The sequence below is a fragment of the Physeter macrocephalus genome, chromosome 5, assembly GCF_002837175.3.
Source record: "Physeter macrocephalus isolate SW-GA chromosome 5, ASM283717v5, whole genome shotgun sequence".
NCBI lineage: Eukaryota > Metazoa > Chordata > Mammalia > Artiodactyla > Physeteridae > Physeter > Physeter macrocephalus.
The window spans coordinates 83,880,095-83,901,265 of record NC_041218.1 but is presented as its reverse complement, the minus strand read 5'-3'; the positions used below and the strand labels follow the sequence as shown (position 1 = coordinate 83,901,265).

Sequence of the window (21,171 nt, the reverse complement as noted above, 5' to 3'; positions counted from 1 at the left end):
TTAGAACTTAATGGTGAAGGAAGACAAACAATAAACAGTAGAAATAAATTTCTTTATATATGCTTTATATATGTGTGTGTGTATGTGCGTATACACATATATAATATCAAATGATAATGAGGCACTTTACATTTTAGGTAGGATTATTGGGGAAGGCCTTACTGAGGCGACAAAAAAGTAAGTGAAGGTGTGAAGATGGAGTAAGCATGTGAATACGTGGGAAAAATTCATCCTAGGCAGAAATAACTTCAGGTGCAAAGGTCCTGAGGCAGAATGGTCCCGGGTTTATGAGGACTAGCAAGGAGGACAGTGTAGCTCTAAGATGAAGGTGGTTCAGTGGAGAATCTGAGAAGGTAACTTCAGAGAACTGATGGTAAATTAGGTCAGATGCTGTTAAGTCTTCTAAGGTCATGACAAACTTCAGATTTTATAGAGATTAAGAGAGCATATTATTGGAGAATTTTGAGTAGAGAAATGAAACAATATAACTCAAGTATTAATAATATCACTCTTGTTATTGTGTTGTGAATAGAAATAGAGATACGAGATGGAGCTATAGATGCAAGTCGTTATGCGGTAGAAGGTCTCTTCTGATCGCTTCCTATTTCACCGAGAAAAACAGAAGTAAAGACATCACCTGAGAGAAAAATGGATGGGAAAGAGATGGGTTTGAGGAGTGAAGAGAGGCTATCAAAAGTCATCTAGAAGCATCCTAAATTTACTGGACTATTGAGATCAGCAGGCACTGCTGAAGTACACTTAAGGTGAAAGGTCCTGAATTTTGGATATCATCAGTCAAGGAATATTTTATTTCTCCCATTTGTAGCTGTGTGGGTGCAGTGTGGTGTTGGTAATAATTTAATCTAACCAGGATTGGGATTGGTCAAACTACTGTTTGCCAAACCGGAGTATGATGCAGGGAGTCGATGGTGTGTGTAAGAGAGTGAACGTAGTAAGACCCAAAGAATTTATGCCGAATAAAGAGGGGTACAAGGACACGAGGAAGGCAAGGACAGTGAAAATGTCGAAGGGGTCGATGGATTTCAGGTCTCAATTGAGTCAAAGGATCGTTGCAGTTGGACTATTAGAAGGAGGGGTTGCAAAGCTAAAATGTATTACTCTGAGAGTTGGATAAAAAAAATCTCAAATTAAGATCATGAAGGAGTTGCAGTCTTAATGTTAGAGTTGTAAAACATGACCTTGGAGTAGGTAGCTAAGATAGGGGACTGACAAGATCATCAGAGGGGAGGAGATATAAAAAAAAAAAAAAATGAGAGTCCAGGCACCAGAAAAATCATCTACGTCACTGGTATTTAAAGTGTGTCAAGGGACCTGGCCCACTTGCAAACTATCTATTACCAGCTCATGATTAATTAAGCACAGAAATTCAGAGTAAGCATTTAGAAATGTTTATAGCAATTTGACACACGAATTTCATGTCTATGAAATGTAAATAAACATTTTTTTTCCACTTGAGTTTTCATCTCTTTTAAAGTTTATTTTAGTAAACGATTTTCGTTTTATTTTATATAAGCATGGGTATGTCTCAAATACTTTGAGAAACACTGATCCACGTGAATGGAGGAGAGGGTGGCAACCACGCAGAGACCGATATCTTACAGGAACGAGAGGGAGATGGCTGTTCAAAGGGAGGAATGGTGCGTGGTGCGGTCTGGTGACGTGAGATCCAAAGATGGGAGGTGTTAGGGAGGAGGAACAGAGAATGAGTAACAAGAAGGACATTTTCGTATCAGCCTCAGTATTATGAGGCTGTAGGAAGCAGGACCACCGGGAAAGCGGTGACCTTAGAGCAAACAAAACAAAAAATGCTCAGCAACTGTTGAAGAATGGAGAATTTCCAAGAAACGTTAGGGTATTAGTCTGTCCAATTTTCCAAGGTCCGGTCAATTGAAGGGATCAGGATATTACAGAATTTCTACTCATGGGATTAAATTATATCAATTGAGCGTTTTATATCAGATTATACTATGATATAATAAGTTTCATTTCTAAGTTAATTTGCAACCTAAATGTAAGTAATGTAAACTAAATGACAATTTAAATGAGGAGGTCAGTGGAGGTGATGACCACAAAGTAATAAATGTCAACATTTATTATTACTAACATGAATGTATAAAACACCAAATATATGTATATCATGCAAGTTTTCATTTCTAAATTTTATATTTCTAGCTTTTTCCCATCTTTCTCATTTTGAAAATCAGAATGTATAACTTTAATGCATTTTAATGTTGGAAAGGATAACATTTCTATTTTAATTATATTGAAAGTAACATGAGTATGTAAAGATAACATTCATCCACTGGAAAAATGGCTACTTAAAAATAGGTGAAAGGCACTGAACTGAATATTCTTTTATACAGCACACATATAAATAAATAAGGTTAATTACCTGTAATCTGTGCCATTGACAGGGGTCCATGTATACGTCCTGTTTCCTTTGTCTATATATCTCTAAAAAAAAAGTTGGACATGGTTCTCATCACTTTCTATTTGAAGTGAATTTATATGAAGAGCAGAATGCTAAGCTCTATTTAAAAATTCAGTCATCATTCAATACCCTTCTTCACAAATATCTGATCTATACTATTCTACAATTATTTATTCTGTTATGGGTGTGTGTGTGTGTGTAAAGCAACATTTTAGGAAAAAAAATACCCACATAATAAATTTTACGGACGTTTAAGTGCAAAATCTTAGTAATTTATGCCAAATTATTAACCTCAAAACTTTAAAAACATTTCCTGAAAAATAAATTTTAATAATGAAACAGGACTGAAATATTAGATAATGCACAGATATTTCCATAGTAGGGTACGCTGAAGAGAAATTGATAATATCAGGAAATTAACACAGTGTGTCTAGACCCAAATGTATGATTAACACATTACTGTTCTTATTAAGCCATTATTATAGTATTTATCTATTATAAGAGACTAATTACTTAGTATCATTGAAGGTTAGAAAGACAACTATATCCACTAGGGAAAGGAAGTAAGAGCTAAATAACTTCATGGATATTGAATCTTTTTTATGGAGCTACTGAACAGTAGTAAAGAAATGATCATTACTTCTTCCATTAGGTATGGTGATGACACATATGTATCTTTTAATATTTTTAGTTATCACCAGCTTCATCATCCTCATCAGAATAATAATATTCACTGAATATTTCTTGGTGTTAGGCAATATCTAGGCATTTTACAGTCACTGTATCATTTAATCAGCTCCCTGGAGTAAATGCAATACTATTCTTTTCCACAGTTTACTGATGAAGAAATGAGGACTTTAGTCGGCAGGATGAAGGAGAATGTACGATGTCAAGTTCATTTTGTAACAACTACACAGTGTTGCTTCTATACATCAAATAGCCCCATGGCTTTACTGAGGTGTGTGGAGGATGGGGGGGAGGGAGGGCAGGAAGTGCTCAGGAAGTTTCTGGACTCCTAAAATTCATAAAAGAATTAAAAGAAATAATGTTTACTTATTTATCAATACTCATAAAAAACCATGGCAAACTAGTATTGTTCAGCAAGTTATAAAAAACAGAATATCAAAAACTGTGTTGGATTAGAGAAATAAACATACAAAACACTACTTTCTTCAATATTATTAACAGGAAAAGTCTATGGGTGGATATTGGTCAAAAAGAAGAATTTACAGTAAATTGAAGAAGAGAAATATCAAAGTGACTGAATAAAGACAAAATTGATTTGTAAGTTGAAAAAAAACCATGCAGGTCCCAGGGTTTGGAGAAGCTGGCAGAACTGCTGAATGGTTTACATCTTTCCTCTGAAAAGTGAAGTGGTAAACAGCACGGGTAAAGTCTAAGTAAACAGAGTTGATGTTTCAACAAAGACTGAAACTGGTATATACCTCCCCTTGGGTTCTGGTAATAGGGACTCCTGATGACATTAAAATGAGAAAAGGCACATGTTAATGAAGTACTGTATTTAGATCTTAGCTCCATCATAGGGAAAGCTCTGCTGAGAAATTCAGGAGAAATGTTACACTTAGAAGGGATGGGATTGTGAGGAAACGGACATAAATTATACATAAAAGCTTAAATTAAATTTCCAGGCTCAAAAGCTTGGGAGTTCTATACATTTTTCAAATCCTCAAACATACGAATGTGTTATTTATTCCACATGTGACTGATAATGAATAGACACACTTCTCATATACACGGAGTTTTTCCACGTCAATATAAAACAATACAAGTGTTACATAGCTGTACCAGTGATTTTATGGCAGTAGCTGTGTTATCTCTTGATTTAGTTTCAGGTTTAAATTCAGGGCAATAGTGCTTAAATAGTAAAAGAAGATAAATGAAGCCAGAAACAAGTTAAGAAACAAACAAAAAATTAATATATGGAACTCAACAGAACATCTGCATGCACAAACCATACCAAACATACAGCTATTAAACATTAACTTCAAATTTGTATACTGAAATGGCCTAAAAGAACATGGCAAACATCATATTGTGTATTCTATTTCTTATACTGGTAAAAAAAAAAAAATGGAGACATAAATATAATTTTCGATAACCAACAAGGACCTACTGTATAGCACAGGGAATTATATTCAATATTATGTAATAACCTATAGGGGAAAAGAATCTGAAAAAGTATATATATGTGTGTATATATATGTATGTATAACTGAATCGTTGTGCTGTATACCTTAAACTTACATGATATTGTAAATTAACTATACATCAATTAAAAAAATTAAAAAATATAATTTTCAAGAACATATTATAAATGACAGAAGAATACATCAAGAAATCTAAAGCAACATTTTATAAAAATTTCAGAGTTAAAAATCTTATTAAAAATAGCCCTCCAGGGCTTCCCTGGTGGCGCAGTGGTTGGGAGTCCGCCTGCTGATGCGGGGGACGCGGGTTCGTGCCCCGGTCCGGGAGGATCCCACGTGCCGCGGAGCGGCTGGGCCCGTGAGCCGTGGCCGCTGAGCCTGCGCGTCCGGAGCCTGTGCTCCGCGGCGGGAGAGGCCGCAGCAGTGAGAGGCCCGCCTAGCACACACACACACACACACACACACACAAATAGCCCTCCAGCAAAGAGTGCTTTAAACAATTTTTGTTTTCTAGAAACGTCCGTTTTTATGAATAAATATTGCTTTACCACTAATATCAATTATCATTATTAATATATACATTTTCATTTAAGAATAAACCTGACTTAATTCTTACCTCATCTTGAGATTTAACCAGGGTTCTGAATGTTTTTTCTCCACTTTCTCCATCTATCATTTTATTTCGAATCTAAAGGAAATTGAAACAATTACTTTATAGCAGATACTAAACTGACCTACTGAAGTGTGGAAATATTCTTTTAAAAGTTACCACATCATTATTTTACATTATCTTAAAATGATAAAAACATTCTTAATGAAATATTTTCAACCAGTCATTAATTTTTGAAATGTAATTAATAAAAGTGTTCAATTACTTTATGGGATTGATGGAGGGGAAATTGAGACTTGAGAGGTTAAATATAATTACAGTTAGTTACTCAGCGGTATGAGAGTCCAGAAACCAAGATCTTCACCATTACATGATCATACTTTATCTTGTCAAATACTTTACAACAAATATTCATTATTTACCTAAAACATCCCAGCACTATGCCTCAGTCTAAGGTAACTATGATAAATAGATTCTCTTGTTCTACACTGAGGGAGTAAGGTTGTAAAGTGTGTAAAGCAAGTACAAATTAAAACACACTGTGACAAACTGTAAAAGAAATACGGTGGCCTTTGAATAGATAAGAGAAGAAGTTAATTCATCTGAAAGAATCTTAAAAATCTCTGCTCTCTGGGCTTCCGGGGTGGTGCAGTGGTTGAGAATCCGCCTGCCGATGCAGGGGACACGGGTTCGTGCCCCGGTCCGGGAAGATCCCACATGCCGCGGAGTGGCTGGGCCCGTGGGCCATGGCCGCTGAGCCTCCGCGTCCGGAGCCTGTGCTCCGCAACGGGAGAGGCCACAACAGTGAGAGGCCCGCGTACCACACACACACACACACACACACACACACACACACACACACACACACATCTCTGCTCTGGAGTGCAAGAGCCAGGTTCAAATCCTGGTTCTGCTACTTACTAGCTGAGTAAAGGGAGATAAGCTATTTAACCTCCTGTACCTCAAACAGATCATCAGTACAACAGATATAATAATAATAACAATAACAATGTACTTATTCAAAGGCTCTTGAGAATCCATGACTGACACATACCATGTACTCAATAAATGTTATTATTAATGATTATCCCTATTATTATGGAAGGCCCTCTCGGAGGAAGTGGCATGCAATTTTGGTTTTGAAATAAAATAGAAAATTTCTGAGTATAGAGTACTAAGACAAACATGGCAGCTTCTTTCCTCATGTTGCTTATTGGGTGGTTGGATGATTAAATTCCCTGCAACTTTTCTTTCAACTCTATGGCAACGTCCCCCTCTCTATGTTTTTTATTGAAATTTACAAGTTACATTTGTATTGAAATACTGAAAATAACTCTACCTGTGGAAGGAGAAAGAAAAAAACTAAGGTCACACCCAATTTAAAATATTTATTCCTTTTCATATGATCTTTCAGATGAGAGAGCCCAGGATCTAGAAATTTTTAAAGATGAAAAACATTCATCTTTGTGTGTATAGTACCTAAGACAGAACCAACACAACGAAGCTGCTCAACAGATCCCTGTGGACTGGAAGAACACCAGCATCTGACCTGAGGGTGCTGTTCAAGCTGACTGATTGCACTCACCTCCACTTTAATATCATTCTCTAATTCTGCATCAAGGAAATCCAAAGTTACTGGCTCCTGAGATTTGGGGTTCTACACAGAAAATAGTAATTAAGCATATATGACATTGTAAAATGAGGCTGTATATAGAATAACTCAATAGATATTTAAATATGAAATTAATTCCATAAAAGTTACTTACCTAAGGTATCTTAAAAAGTTGACAAAATAATTATATAAAGGTATATTCTTTCATATATATTTTAAAATAATAATAAGTAGGCTAGGGATTTGAGCTTTAAGTATAGCAGACAAATTTTAATTAATCACCAACTGAAGAGTTTTGAGTCCTGCGTTAGATAGGACATTTATAATCACAAATCCTGTGGCAATATGACTTTTGAAGATCCACTTACAGCTTGTTATCTTTAATTGGGATGTGAAAGGAGCAAAATACAGCCATGTGGATAACATATTTGGCAATAAAACAAAGGCGATGTGTACGTAATATACCTTATTTGTATCCATAAAAAATAAAATTATATGAGGGAAAACGTTTTAAAAATGTTTGAATTTGCTAAGGAAAACAAACTCTTCTAAATTTATTTTTCCTTCTTCAAATGCATAAAGAAAAGATGCAAGTTTGCTTCATGTGTTTGAAACTCAGAAATTTTACAATATATTTTAATGAGTCAAATTAAGTCAATTTCGTAAGATAAAATTTATGGTAAAGTCAGAAGGATTTTAATAAAGATTAGCTATTGTGATTGAAGTCTAACTTGAATAATAACCCCTAGGTTCACTAAACACTGTTTCCCTGCTTTACACGTCCTACTGCTGCTTCTTGCTGGTGTGTAATAAGAAATCAAATTCACTATGGAACAGACAGATTATTTATTTCCATAAACATATCAAATGAAACTGTTAACCTGGTGAACTTACCTCACGTGACATTTTAAAAATTTCTCAATCATAAAATGAGGATATCAAAATATTTGATAAACAAAAATATACTATTCTCTTATAACACTTACTAAGTAATGTAACATGCCATAGTAGAATTTCAAAGTTCACTAGAACATAAAATCATAATAGGTGTCTATTATTTTACAACTGTAAAAATTTAGAAACTGGATTTTTAATATTTACTAAAATAAATACCATCAATATATGATAACTAATTAGAAGTAATAAATAAATAGAAATTATGCCGTATTAGTGCAAGGTCACTGGAATTTAAAAAATTTCTGCCTCACAGGCTCTTCCAAAATACTTTCAGATCATCATTATTTTAAACACTGTTTTAGTAGGGCTGACTACCCAAGACAATGCCAATAATTAAAAATGTACTAAAATTAAACATTTATTTCAAATGCTGAATGACACAGTATACATGGCATGTATTTATTTTATAATAAAGACAAAAATGCCTTCAAAGAGTAGCTCCATTTAAATAATGAAAATATATGATTCCCATTGGTTTTGATGAATGGGGATCCTTAAAGGCAAATTAAAAAAAAAAAAACCCAACTGTGCCTGGCATTTTTATTAAAAAAAATATTCACTGCTTATGAACTTCATATCTAGATTCACAAGGTTCTAGAATATTGAAAGTAAGTATTAGATTGTTCAATAGGTGAAAATACTGATCGCTGTTTAGGCAGCATCCCATTGGCTCAGAAGCAAATACTCTTTGGAAAAGCAATATTTTATAAGAAGAAAATAAAAATCACCATTGAAAATAATTCTAGTCCTCTGTTTAAAAAACAAAACTGAGAAAGTGTCTATCAAAAGGATACTCTAAAGCTGACAAATTATTCTGAATTGCTTATTTAAAGTCTCATGAAATAAATTATCTTTACACAAACACCCTCACATCAGCGTTCAAATTTTAACTCACCACAAAACAAAGTCAAAATAAAATGATAAAATATAAACATAAATAAGAATATTATCTTACATGCAATGGATAATGCATAGCATGACCAGACCCAAACAGCATGCATGGAGGAGGCATAATCAGGAAGAATTGGCAATATGAAGATCACGTCCCAATCCAACATACAAAGACACAGACAGGAAAAGGAAATCATAAAAGAAAATGTCAATGCATCACTTGTACTTTTTAAATGGCAATCTGGCTGACCATTTTTTAAAAGACTCATTACAGGTACAGTGATTGAAAAATTCAAAAGCAGAACTCTTCTCATCAGAAAGCACCAAGACAGGCTTGAGAACTGGAATCCAGTCCCTGCACTCCCAGTACTTTTGTTTGATGTTTTAAATATCTAACAATTCTCATTTGTAAAATTTGAATATCAACTGACATAAAGACCATACCATTTGTGGAACTAAAATAAAAGGCACAAGGCAATGTTGTTAAATTTTAAATTGAAATAATTAGCAGTTGGTATTATTAAAAATACTACATAGCTCAAAAAATATTTTCCAAGTTCAGACGTCTTGTGTGGTTGCTAGTTTGCCATTTGGAGTTTCCTTGGAAGGAAAACAAAAATAAAACAAACCATTTTCCAGGTTGTTTATTTTTAAATTATATCACAATATTTACATGCACTATTTGAAAGTATGGCAAAACTAAAAATTCACTAAAATGTACATGACTGCAATGAGTATAATCCAAGGTAATCCACAAAAAGAAACATGCAAGAGGAGTAACATAAAACAATTTAATAAATCAAGAAAAGACATAAACATAATTTTAACCTCTACAGGAATCACAAAAGAAATGGAGACTGATGCCACAACACGAAATTCAGACTGTCATGGAATTCTAGAGCTAGAAGGAAACTGAAGCTTCTATTAATCCATTGGCTCTGTACTTTAGAATTACCTCGGAACTTTAAAACTACTTCAGAAGCCCGGCTCCCATCCCTGGTCAAATTAAATCAGAATTTTCAGGAGATGGAGCTGGGGATATGTATTCAATTTCCTAGGAATATACTGTGTAGGATAGGAAACAATTATTAATCTTCCTGCTTTTCAGGTGAAGAAACTGAAGTACTACGGGGTTTAGTGAACTACTCAAGGATATAGTGTTGGCTACAAGTAGAACAAACTGGAACTCAGTTTTACTAATTCATAGCTTAATGATCTCTTAATATCATACTACCTCTCCATTATAATGTCACCAACTTTTTAAAAGAAATGATAGGCTTACACAGAAAACCTTAAGTCATATTGAACTTTCTCTGAAATTTTGAAATGCTCCTGCTAAATTCTACTGAACTATAGCAAGTATCCTTTTATGCTGATTATTTTTAGTGCACTTATAGAAATAAGCATACATAGAATAATGTTTAAATATGTTGCCATCAGAGAAAAGATTTTGCAGTAAGCTTGCCAGATAGTATTTATTTGCAATTTTGGACACTTTTAATTAGGTGAAGGGAACTTCCTCTAACTGCTCATCTGAAAATACACTTAGAAATCCAAAGAAATTTTGGGTTACATTGTGTGGTTTCTAGAAATTATATATTAGAATTGTATTCTTATTTCCACTAAGAAGTTAATTTTACAAGCAAATTGTTAGGATTACATGGATTTGACACTAACTGCACAATATTTAATAACAAATTTATTTTTTAGAAGCCATTTAATTGCGATTACTCTGATTATCATTATTATTACATCATTTGCTAGCAATCTTTAGTCAGCAAATGCATACCCTCTGCCATTATTAATAACATTTTTGCTCTGGTTTATTGAGAAATGATGCTCATCTCCATCTCATGCTCTGGAAGCTTGCTGTCAGGAAAGGCAGCATTAATCATATGCTTTTAGGAAGAGAAGCTTAATTGCAACTCTGATTTAGCAAATTTGAAGGCACTGCTAACTTCATTCACAGTTACCTGAACATTGGGTCTCCTTTTTCTTAAATTAATTGTTGGTATACCTACACCAATAGGCTGAAGCAACAGAAAGACGGTAATTCGTCATACTACATATCAACATGGGTAAGCGTTCTATCTTATCATCAATTTTGGTCAGGTACTTCCTCGATCAGAAACAGGTATCATCAAGCTCATGATGAGTCAATAAATGAAATGAAAGTTCAAAAATATTTTTAGTGAATAAAATATGTAACGCTAGTAAAAATGCTCACTTTTTTTTTAGCAAAATGACTAATGTTTTCCTTTTATTCCTAGGGAGAAAAAAAGTGAGAATGTAGGAAATGAGAAAGATGGTTTGTCTCAGACAACTTCTTTGCTGATTTTATTTTATTTTTGACCGCACCCCATAGTTTGCGGGATCTTAGTTCCCCCACCAGGGATCGAACCCAGTCCCACCGCAGTGAAAGTGGCGAGCTCTAACCACTGGACTGTTGGAGAATTCCCTATGGTGATTTAAAAAAAGGAAAAAACGGGAATTCTTTAGAATGTATATGATTCAAATGTGTTAAAATATAAATACGATAGGATATTAAAAAGTCAGTCTTAAATGCTTAAAATTTGTGCCTTTGTTAGCGACATAAAATGTTACATCCATGGAACAAATGAAGAATTCAGTCATAACACTGTAGGTTTATTTTAAATATGGACTTCTAAAATGTAAATTATGCATAATTTCCTAGATAATAAATATTTCTTTAGACTGATAAAAATGAGGTATTAATAAGTATACCTAATCTAGTTATTTCATTGAAACACAACGGAGGAACTCTCAAATGCATTTTGGAATAAAGGAGGATACATAATTCAGCATTTGTCAAAATGTGGTCATGGTGGAGACTTTGAAAAGTCTCTCTTAGAAGGTAAGTAATGATTCCTCAGAAAATTAGATATGCAAGAGATTCATAGCTACTTTATTTTCTGATATTCTTGGCTTTAGGACACTTGTTCTGCCTTCTATAAACTTCAAAATTGTATTGAAACAATGTGAATTAAGATTACAGTTTCAAGAAGAAAACAAAAGGCATGCAGCAAAGGATACCTGCGTAAGATTAGACTTTGATCTTGTTAAATAATAATGGGTACTATGGAATGTAGCATTATTTTCCTTTATTTCTATTGGTGAATTTTGGATGAAAAAATTAAGATTAATTTTGTTAGTATATTACTCTAACCATATTGTTCCTCTGTATTTGTCAATTTCTAAAACAACTATCTTATACTATATCATCCTTTATCAGGTTCTTGTATCTCTCTGTATAGCAAGCACTGTCACCCACGAAAAGAAATTATAATATTTAACCTGTTAATGATGAGAATTGATAAGCATATTTAATTCACAAGCATGAATTTCAGAAAAAAATAATACATTGACTGTTCAAACATTTTATTTTTAATGGTTTTCTAAAACAATATTTTTTCTAAAAGTTTTTTCTGTTGCACACTTGCTTATAATAATCTCCTATATTAAAAATATGAAAAGCTAACATAATCCTGAAGAAAAATCACCTGGGCTTTAAGAATTTCTAAAGAATTTATATTTTCTTTGTAACTTTACGAATTTTAGTAAATTGATTATTCCAAATATGAGTCAAATATATGCTAACAGCATTCAAATAGCAATAAAATACTTTCTACATAAATACTGATTATTAGTACAAGAATGTAGAAAAGGGGAAAACCCTTTTCAAATAACTACCTCTAAATGATGGTTTTATATATATACATCATACGTGATTATTCTAATTATTCTTTTTTATTATTTTGTCTATGACATATTTTAGTTCTTTCTGGGGAAGGAGTTAAGACTTACAATCAAAATGTCCAACTACGTAAAAGTAGGGATCCTTCACACCTTTCAGCACATTACATTATTACTACGTTTAAATCACTTTACTTACGGGAATATAATTTAAAATACACTGGATATACAAACATAATACAAAATAATACTGTAAATTTTAAAAACTCTTAAAAAGACTTAAAAATTTTCAATTATGGAAAAATCATAGAATGATTAGCCAATCATAAACAATTCTAAGAGGAACTTAACACGATATGTTTTCAAAGAGCTGTGATAGACTAATAATAATGTGAAAATATGCTTAGACCACATTTACAATAAAATAACAACTTTAAAAATAATGCAGGGTGATCAGCAGCTACATACGATTAGCAAATATTTAGATCATGATGGATTTTATACGGAAATAAGTTCCAAAGTGAGAAATAAAATATAGACATTAATTATAACCATTCAATATGTCTTTACATTCAATATTAATGGTTCTTAATTATTACTTTTTGAACAGTTTTTAATGACCCAACTTTGTGTGTGTGTGTGTGTGTGTGTGTGTGTGTGTGTGTGCAGTGCTCACACATACATACTTGTATGTGTCCTAAAACATCACTAACATTAAATCTCCATGCCTGGGGAGAAGGAAATAATATGCATAAGTCTGTATATATTTCCATCTAGCATGGTTTAAAGTATCCTTAATATTATCTTCAAAGTTAAACAATAACTTGAAGATGCTTATAAATTAAAAATACATAAGGTTTTGCCAATTTTACTTCTGGATAAATAAAGTTTTTTTACCTGTGCAGCATTAATGAAAAGTGAAATGAGTTGGATGAGACATTTAGGAAAGTATTTTGTATCTTGGGAAAATAGGCATAAAGATTAGGATAAAATGGTTCATGTATGGAATGTTATCACTTACATATAGCTCCCTGATTAATAAACCCTTCCCATTTCTGAAGCCCATCCCATTTAAGTTTTTCTTTTTGAATTTCATACATATCTTTATAAGCCTGGCAGATGGAAAGGAGAGATAATTACCCGAAAAAAAAGGGCAATGCAAATGGCCTACGCATAGAGGAACATGAATAATGCTCTCAAGTTCACACCTATCCAGGCCATCTCCTTCACCACCTTACAGCCTAATCAAAATACCAAGTGGGATGTGTGAAGCTCAGGAGGTGATAATGGCTGCCTTTGAGATAGGAATATTGGTTAGCTGGATAGTGGATAGAAACATTTCAGAACTAAACAGGTAAGAGAAAACAAAAACTGTTTTCACACCTTCATATATTATAAACTGTGGTCTTGTCATCTCTTAACGTTACAGGTATAATGTTCCTTTATACTTAGTGCTGTATAGTGAATTTAAAAATGACGAACCTTTTAAGAACATTAATCATTAATTTTACAGAACACTAATCATTGTAAATTATATACATACCTTTGGCTGAAGATTTGGATGCAATAAAACATAACCATTAGGATCAATTGCAAAATAATAGCCATTGGGGCACAGCTGAAAAATAATAAGAAACAACCTTAAAGATTCCTGAGTTGCAATCAGAAATCCACATTCTTTAAAAAAGAATTCTTAAATACATATTTTAAAGCATAAAGAAAGATAACGTGATATCTTTACACTCTTTTAAGAATCCTTTTAAATATTTAGTTCCTTTGCTAAGATAATGGCACAAAATTTTTGAGAATTCCTTTTAAGTGTTTTAAAAACAAGCTAAATTAGTAGAGAGTTTTAAAACAGAAAAGTTACCAAAACAGTAAATTCCATCTTACTGTAAAACGTGGTGTCAGTCTTTTAATATCTTCCAAAGACACATCAACTCCCATCACACCAAGAATCAGCTGGTTCTATAATAAGATAGCAAAAGGCAGTGTATTTTCTACCGAAAATTTACTTATTTCTACACAATTATTATATACGTTCATCCTTCTGCTTGACAACGGTTGTATTCCACACTAGCTTAAACATATATATATATATGTAAGAGTGAGGCATTTTTGGTATCAACTTGCAATGATTCTCAGCTTTGATTATATTCCCACAACTGTATCATTATTATTTAGCTTAAAAAGTGAAACCTTGACGATTAAAGCTAAAGTACAAAAGATATATGAAATTTTAAATTTGATACTTCCTGTACTAATACTTATTTTAATTGCTGAACAGTCAGCAGCTGTAGGTGTGTGTGTGTGTGTGTGTGTGTGTGTGTGTGTGTGTGTGTGAGTGTAAACTAACTTTGGTATGCTATGATTAAGAAATCACAAAAATGTCCAGTTTAAAGTTAATTAGGCAATATGGAATGAGAAAACCATGGATTTTTGTTGTTGATAATACCTGAGTATATGTGAAAAGTACAATACGTGACCTTATTTGTAATAAAATAGCAGAGATTCTTACAACACTATTTCTGGTTGCTGCTGACTTCTAAATACCAAACAACGGGCACCACAGTTTTAGTTGCAAATCGAAAAGGCCGTGTGGTAAACTGTTATCATAATCTTCTATGGGACATAGGATGTGGATGGTGTTAAAATTTAGAATCAGGAATTTTCGTCTTAAATGTAATTATATAAATTATAAAATAAACCAAAACGTTACAAAGAAAATCATAAAATCCAGTTAATAGTTATCACAAGAACATTTTAAATTTTGTGTAGGTGCACACAGAACGAGAAAGTCATGTCAACAACTGTGCTCTTTTCCCACGAATCAACCCTAGTCTGAGCAAACACCCCCAATTTAAGCAATCCCTTAGATAATCTACATGAGGAATTCGAGAATTACTCCTTCCTGAGTTATGAGGACTAGAACCATCAGATAGTTAAGAATGGTAACGGGCCACCAAAGAGGAATAACCAATGTTTTCTATGGCCACATTATTAAAATAAGGAGTTCCACTGACATTTATAGTAAGTGAACAAACAATACTTTAGTGCAACCGACTTCATTTCATTATAAACTGGAAATAAATTTCCCTCACATCAGGAATGTCAACCGAACTATAAAATGAGTATTTAGCATTAAAAAATCTTAACTTCTCCCACATACTTAAATTCCTTCTTATGTAAGCTGAGAAACGGAAATGTAAACCTACTTTTAAATCAAAAGTATTTTTAAAAAATGAGACAATTTAACAAGTTCAAGAGACATATTTTTCAAAACTTGTAGAACTTCAAGTTGGTAGCATTATATTACATTGACAATATTACCAGCACTATAGAAATCAAGATTTTTAATGAAACTCATTAAGTATTTTTCCTGAATCTTAAAAAAAGAGAGCAAAATAATGAGAACCATCATTTAAATCAGATCCTTAAGTTACATGACAATTAAAAAAACTATCCTTTGAATGTAAGTTGGAGGAGCAGTGATTCTAAAAAGGTACCTATACACCTGATACAAACATCACCATGGATTTTTTCTTTGGATTTTTCTTTCTGAACTCCAAGGATATCTTAGATGCATTTAAAAATGTGCACACAATAGTACTGTCCATTTATCATGTAATTACTCCCGGAGTCTGAACTTGTGTTCTCATCAAGTCATAGTTAAATAGAGTTAAGTTGAATCTTGGCTCTGGGGAAATGAGAACTTGACCTGCATTTCCTTTTTCCCAGGTGGTTATCACATAGGCAGCTGCTGCCTTTTACTTCCCGCCTCACGAGACAGTTAACATTGTATGTATTTCCTTATAGAAATATCTTATCCACACGGAGCGTCAACGTCATAGCTTATCATTTATTATTATTAATTTTATCAATTAACTTTTAACCTTTAAGTTTGTCTTATTTTCATTTTGGCCGGTTATGTTGAAGACCGGAAGAGTTCCAGTAATGACAAGTCCCAGTTCCTTAAAATAGAGTCAGAGAGAAAAGTCAAATTAAAACTACAATTTAAACTTTATCATTCTGCATTAGTTTTTGATATCTGACAGTGCATTTTAGTTACTTTATAAACAGCCACAAAAAAATTAGTAATTGATTTTGAAAGCTTACTTTTTAAAAAGGCAATGAAATGTCTTAGAAATAAGCAGGATCTAGTAGGCAGTTCTTTAAGCACACAACATCTGAAATAATACTCTTAAGAGAGCATTACAAATAACTATAAAAATCAAATTACACTAAACATATCAGTAACCCTGCCCCTCCACTCTTTTTTTCATAGTGAGTGATAGTTCACCTAATACCAGGGACCACCATGAGCAGAGCGATATTAAAATATTGTTTCAAATGATTTATTTAACCTTCCTTTCTTTTTGCTTCACTCTTAACTTTTTTCATGCCCTAAGCCAAAGGCTTCATGCTAAACCACAGATGTGTAGCAGAATAACATTATAAACAGAAAAAACATGCTACTGATACTGCATCTCTGGGATATTCTAGGTAAGTAAACTATGATGTTCAAAAGAAGCAATATTGCTTCTAAATACTCTCCAAAATAAATAGTGGTTTTTGACAAAGTGAAATGATGCAGACAGACAACTGCACGCATCAAATATGAAAGTCCAGTCATGAAGCCTTTTAGTATAATAAAAATAATTAAAATTAAGGAAATGACTACACGTAGTTGGCTGTATGATATATGATATACATGTTGGCTGTATGATACACATGTTGGCTTTCTACTTAATCCTAAGGAAGAACATGTGACCATGAAAAATCCTTAATTGAATATGTAAATTAATATTTGCAATGAAAACTTTCCACCTCAAAGAAAGGCAGATTACAGATAATTTAGAAACCTAGTATCCAAAAGACACCAAAATCCACGGAGGTTCAAGTCCCTTATATAAAATGGGTAGTATTTGCATATAACCCATGCACAACTTCCCATAGACTTCAAATTATCTCTAGATAACTTATAATACCTAATGCAATGTAAATAGTTGTAAATACAATGTAAATGTTATGTAAACAGTTGCCAGTGCCTGGAAAATTCAAGTTTTGCTTTTAAGAACTTTCTGAAATTCTTTTTTCCTGAATGTTTTCAATCTGCAGTTGGTTGTGCCTACAGACATGGAACACACGGATATGGAGGACCGACTGTATATTGTATACGCACAGTTTTAAAAATGGTAGCATGGTATAAGATAAGGTATATATGGGTGCACTCTTTTTCTTTGCATAACTTTTACATTTACAGAGAATACCATAATTTGCTTCTCAATATGGTAATATGTGCCCCCCAAATGAGATACTAGTCTTCCAACGTATTAGACACAATTATGGATGAACTTATTTGTGCCTGACTTCCATTTTCTCCCTCCTTCATTAAGCAGACCAAAAAAATTGTACTCTATTCCAAGGCACTTTGCAAGTCTCTAGAAAAGAGAAATAAAATAAGATTTCTGCCTCCTGGAATTTATTTGATGTTTAGTTTCTAGGGTGCAACTCTTTTCATCTCTCTAACATAAAGAACCTCACTTTGTCTCCCAAATAAAATGAACCCTCCACAATTTTGTCCCAGTCTTGGTTCTGTTCTCATCTCCCATTATCTCCAAAAGTGACTGAGGTATCATTCTTTCAATATACCCAGCACTTCTCCAATTTTCATACTGCACCTCCCCTCTCTGATTTCACTACTCATCACCAATTTTAGAAACCTTACCTAGACTCATATATTTAGCTAACACGACACCATCTTTTTAACCTCACTCTACTCTATCCCCAAATATATGGCCTTCTTTCTTCTGATTTCCAGAGCTCTCTTCGTTTTTCTCATTATATTCATTACATTTAGTCTTGGATTATTTTTACCTTTTTCTTCTTAAAATAACTGTTGATTTGACCAGCATATATTTTGAATCTGCTATGTGCAGAGATTATAAACAAATACTTAGAAAGGAAAGATGGGTCACTTTTTATTCTCAAGTCAGTAAAATGAATGCTCTGTATATCCACTGACTAGACAATTCATTTGCTTCGTTTCCTTTTTTTTTTTTACATTTAGTTTCAGCTGGTAGAACAGCATATTTAGAATCACTGACTAGACAATTCATTTGCTTCATTTGTTTCCTTTTTTTTTTTTACATTTAGTTTCAGCTGGTAGAACAGCATATTTAGAACCCAAATCTCTTCCTAAAGTCATTTGTGCTATCAGTAAGAACCTCACCAACAAGGCAGACATGCTGGATAATGAACTTCTGGTCATAGGAAATACAACAGGGCATAGTTATTGACTCCTCCTATCATACTCTGTCCTGTGATGGATTTGGATATGTGAAACATTTTGACCATATATTTAGTTGACCATGTGACCTTAAATAAATATGTGATGTCAAGAAGGAACACTGGACAGTAATTTTAGCGAGGGCTTGAGGTAAGCAAGCTTCACTTTATCTTTCTCAGCACGCAAGGCTGCTGCTAATAGTGCCTATTTTTCTTCTAACTTCCTGTGTATGTTTATTTTACAAGAACCAAATGATAAGTAATTTTAAATGGATTGCATTCTGCCCTTTGGGTTCATCATTGCATTCAGAAAAGTAGTATCAGCATATAATTGAACTCCAAGTAGGAAAAGGGGTTATTGAATTAGCATTTACTTTTCAGGGCTTAATATTTTAAGTCTCTCCAATATATTACATTAGTAAAATTGTTAATAAAGTCTTCTCTAATTAAGTTAAGCATATGAGTAAATCTTAAATATGATAATTACTATTGATAACTTTCATACCAGGAAAGTAAAAATTACATTAAAACATGATTTCCCAACTTCGGCCCTATTGATATTTTGAGCTGGATAATTCTTTGTTGTGTGGGTATATGTGTGTGTGTTGGGTGTGTGTGTGACTGTTTTGTGCACTGTGTGGGATGTCTAACAGCATCCCTGGCATCTATTCATTGGATGCCAGTAGCAACCCCTCCCTATTCAGTCATGACAATCAATAATACCTATGGATATTTCCAAATGACCTGAGGGGCAAAATTACCACCAGTTGAGAACCACTGCTTTGAAATTTGATGGCATACCTGTACTAAAATTTCTATTGTGCAGTGGACAGATTTAACATGTTTTAATTTGTTATTTCACACCAGATTTGATCACTTCAATGGCTATTTCCATAAATATTTGGGGTTGAATCTAAAGCAAGAAATTATATATGAAGAGGTGGTTAGGTTTGTGATTGTTTCTATTTAACTGCATGTACTTCTGAGTTTTGTTGAGTCTGGTTTGAGATATGGAGGATATACATGCTTCTGGTAGCTGAAGTCTATTTTAAAAATACCTTCTTCACAAATCCTGTTCAAAATCTGCAGTACTAGGTACTAATTCATGTGACTTTAGTATTTTTTTACATAAAAATTCAAAAAGTTATCAAAATGGTCTTAAATTCAAGATTAGAGGTTTGAAATTCTACATCCTCAATGGCAACTGAAAAATAACACTTTACATCTGTGCTTCTCCACTACACATAAGGCTACGTTTTTATGTAAATTATCTAAATTCTAGCAAAGAAGGTTGTGATAGAAGGAATTTTGAAAGGGTTTCATGAACAGGAAAAGAGAAATGGAAGCTAGAAAGAAATAGAAGTCAGCTGTGTGCTTTTGTTATGACAGTTTTTGGTTGAACAGTCTAGCTTACCAGTGCATCCAGGTATACATTTGTCCACTGGACTTGCTTAGCTTTGTCTCCTGCTAAAACCATTGGTCTTCCCAGAACATCCAAATATTCCTATATATACATATACATAAAAAAGAGTTACGTGGTTGAAAGCTAGAAATGCAGTGCTAAAAAAAAAAAAACCAAAACTCCACAGAGAAAAACTTATCTAGAGTTAAAAATAAAGATGGAATCAAAATTATTAAGAAAGTTAAGCATATAATCATTCAATTCCTACTTTGGGTACTCCATAAATGGTATGTCTGCATACTTAGAATCAACAATATTTGACTTACATTATTTATACAATGTATCTACCCCAGTTTTTTTTCTAGTAACAAAATATTCTCTTTCTGAGGTTCAGCCAACAATAAGTGAAACAGGTTCGTTGTGAATTGTTTTATGTTAATCTAAACTATTTAAGGCTCTGTGATTTACTGGATGGAACTACACAAATTTGAAATAATAAAGCAGCCATGTACTTGTTTTCATATCACAGATTGTTTGGCTGAAATTCAAAACTACATTTAAACATATCAAAAAAATACATGAAATACTGTGCCAAATCTAGACATCAGGCTTAAATGCAGCTGCTGTTTCATTTCAAAATTCAATGTATTCAGTATTCATTTCCACAAATGCCATGTTATCTGTGCTAAATTTTGACTTAGTTTATTTTGTAGACCCTCAGTTATGTTTAGAATTAATGAGTTTAAATAGCAATTTAGGAATATTTAAAAATAATATATATTTAAATTAACTTAATTGCTTCAATCTCCCTGGTTATTTAACAAGCATGTTTTCAACTGAATGGTTGTAGAAAAATCATCTCCTTGTTGTAAGTTGTAATAATTATTATTTAATTTTCTATGTTGTACCTACAACTTGGAGAAACTCATTTAAATAATTTGCAATAGAACCAAGTTGAAATTATATGATGAGATTGTTAGTAAACTGATTTTATTTACTTTCTATTATGTTTTTAACATCCGAGAAGAAAAAAATACTCATATATTTTTGCCTGGGTTTTGGATGTTTAAAAACACT

The 21,171-nt window shown here is 33.0% G+C and overlaps 1 protein-coding gene across 9 annotated transcripts in view; it reads right to left on the bottom strand.

Moving 5' to 3' along the window:
- CACNA2D1 (calcium voltage-gated channel auxiliary subunit alpha2delta 1) overlaps positions 1 to 21,171 on the bottom strand; it is a 507,150-nt gene that overhangs the window by 51,927 nt on the left and 434,052 nt on the right. For 5 of the 9 annotated variants that reach the window (XM_028490128.2, XM_028490135.2, XM_028490133.2 and 2 more), the window contains 8 exons: positions 20,107 to 20,196; positions 16,298 to 16,375; positions 14,298 to 14,372; positions 13,948 to 14,022; positions 10,664 to 10,720; positions 6,816 to 6,887; positions 5,237 to 5,308; positions 2,414 to 2,475 (listed from right to left, as the gene is read on the bottom strand). In XM_028490128.2, coding sequence (XP_028345929.1) covers positions 2,414 to 2,475; positions 5,237 to 5,308; positions 6,816 to 6,887; positions 10,664 to 10,720; positions 13,948 to 14,022; positions 14,298 to 14,372; positions 16,298 to 16,375; positions 20,107 to 20,196 — 581 coding nt within the window. The remainder of the gene's footprint in view (positions 1 to 2,413; positions 2,476 to 5,236; positions 5,309 to 6,815; positions 6,888 to 10,663; positions 10,721 to 13,947; positions 14,023 to 14,297; positions 14,373 to 16,297; positions 16,376 to 20,106; positions 20,197 to 21,171) is intronic. The other 4 variants (XM_028490130.2, XM_028490132.2, XM_028490131.2 and 1 more) reach the window with 2 other exon arrangements.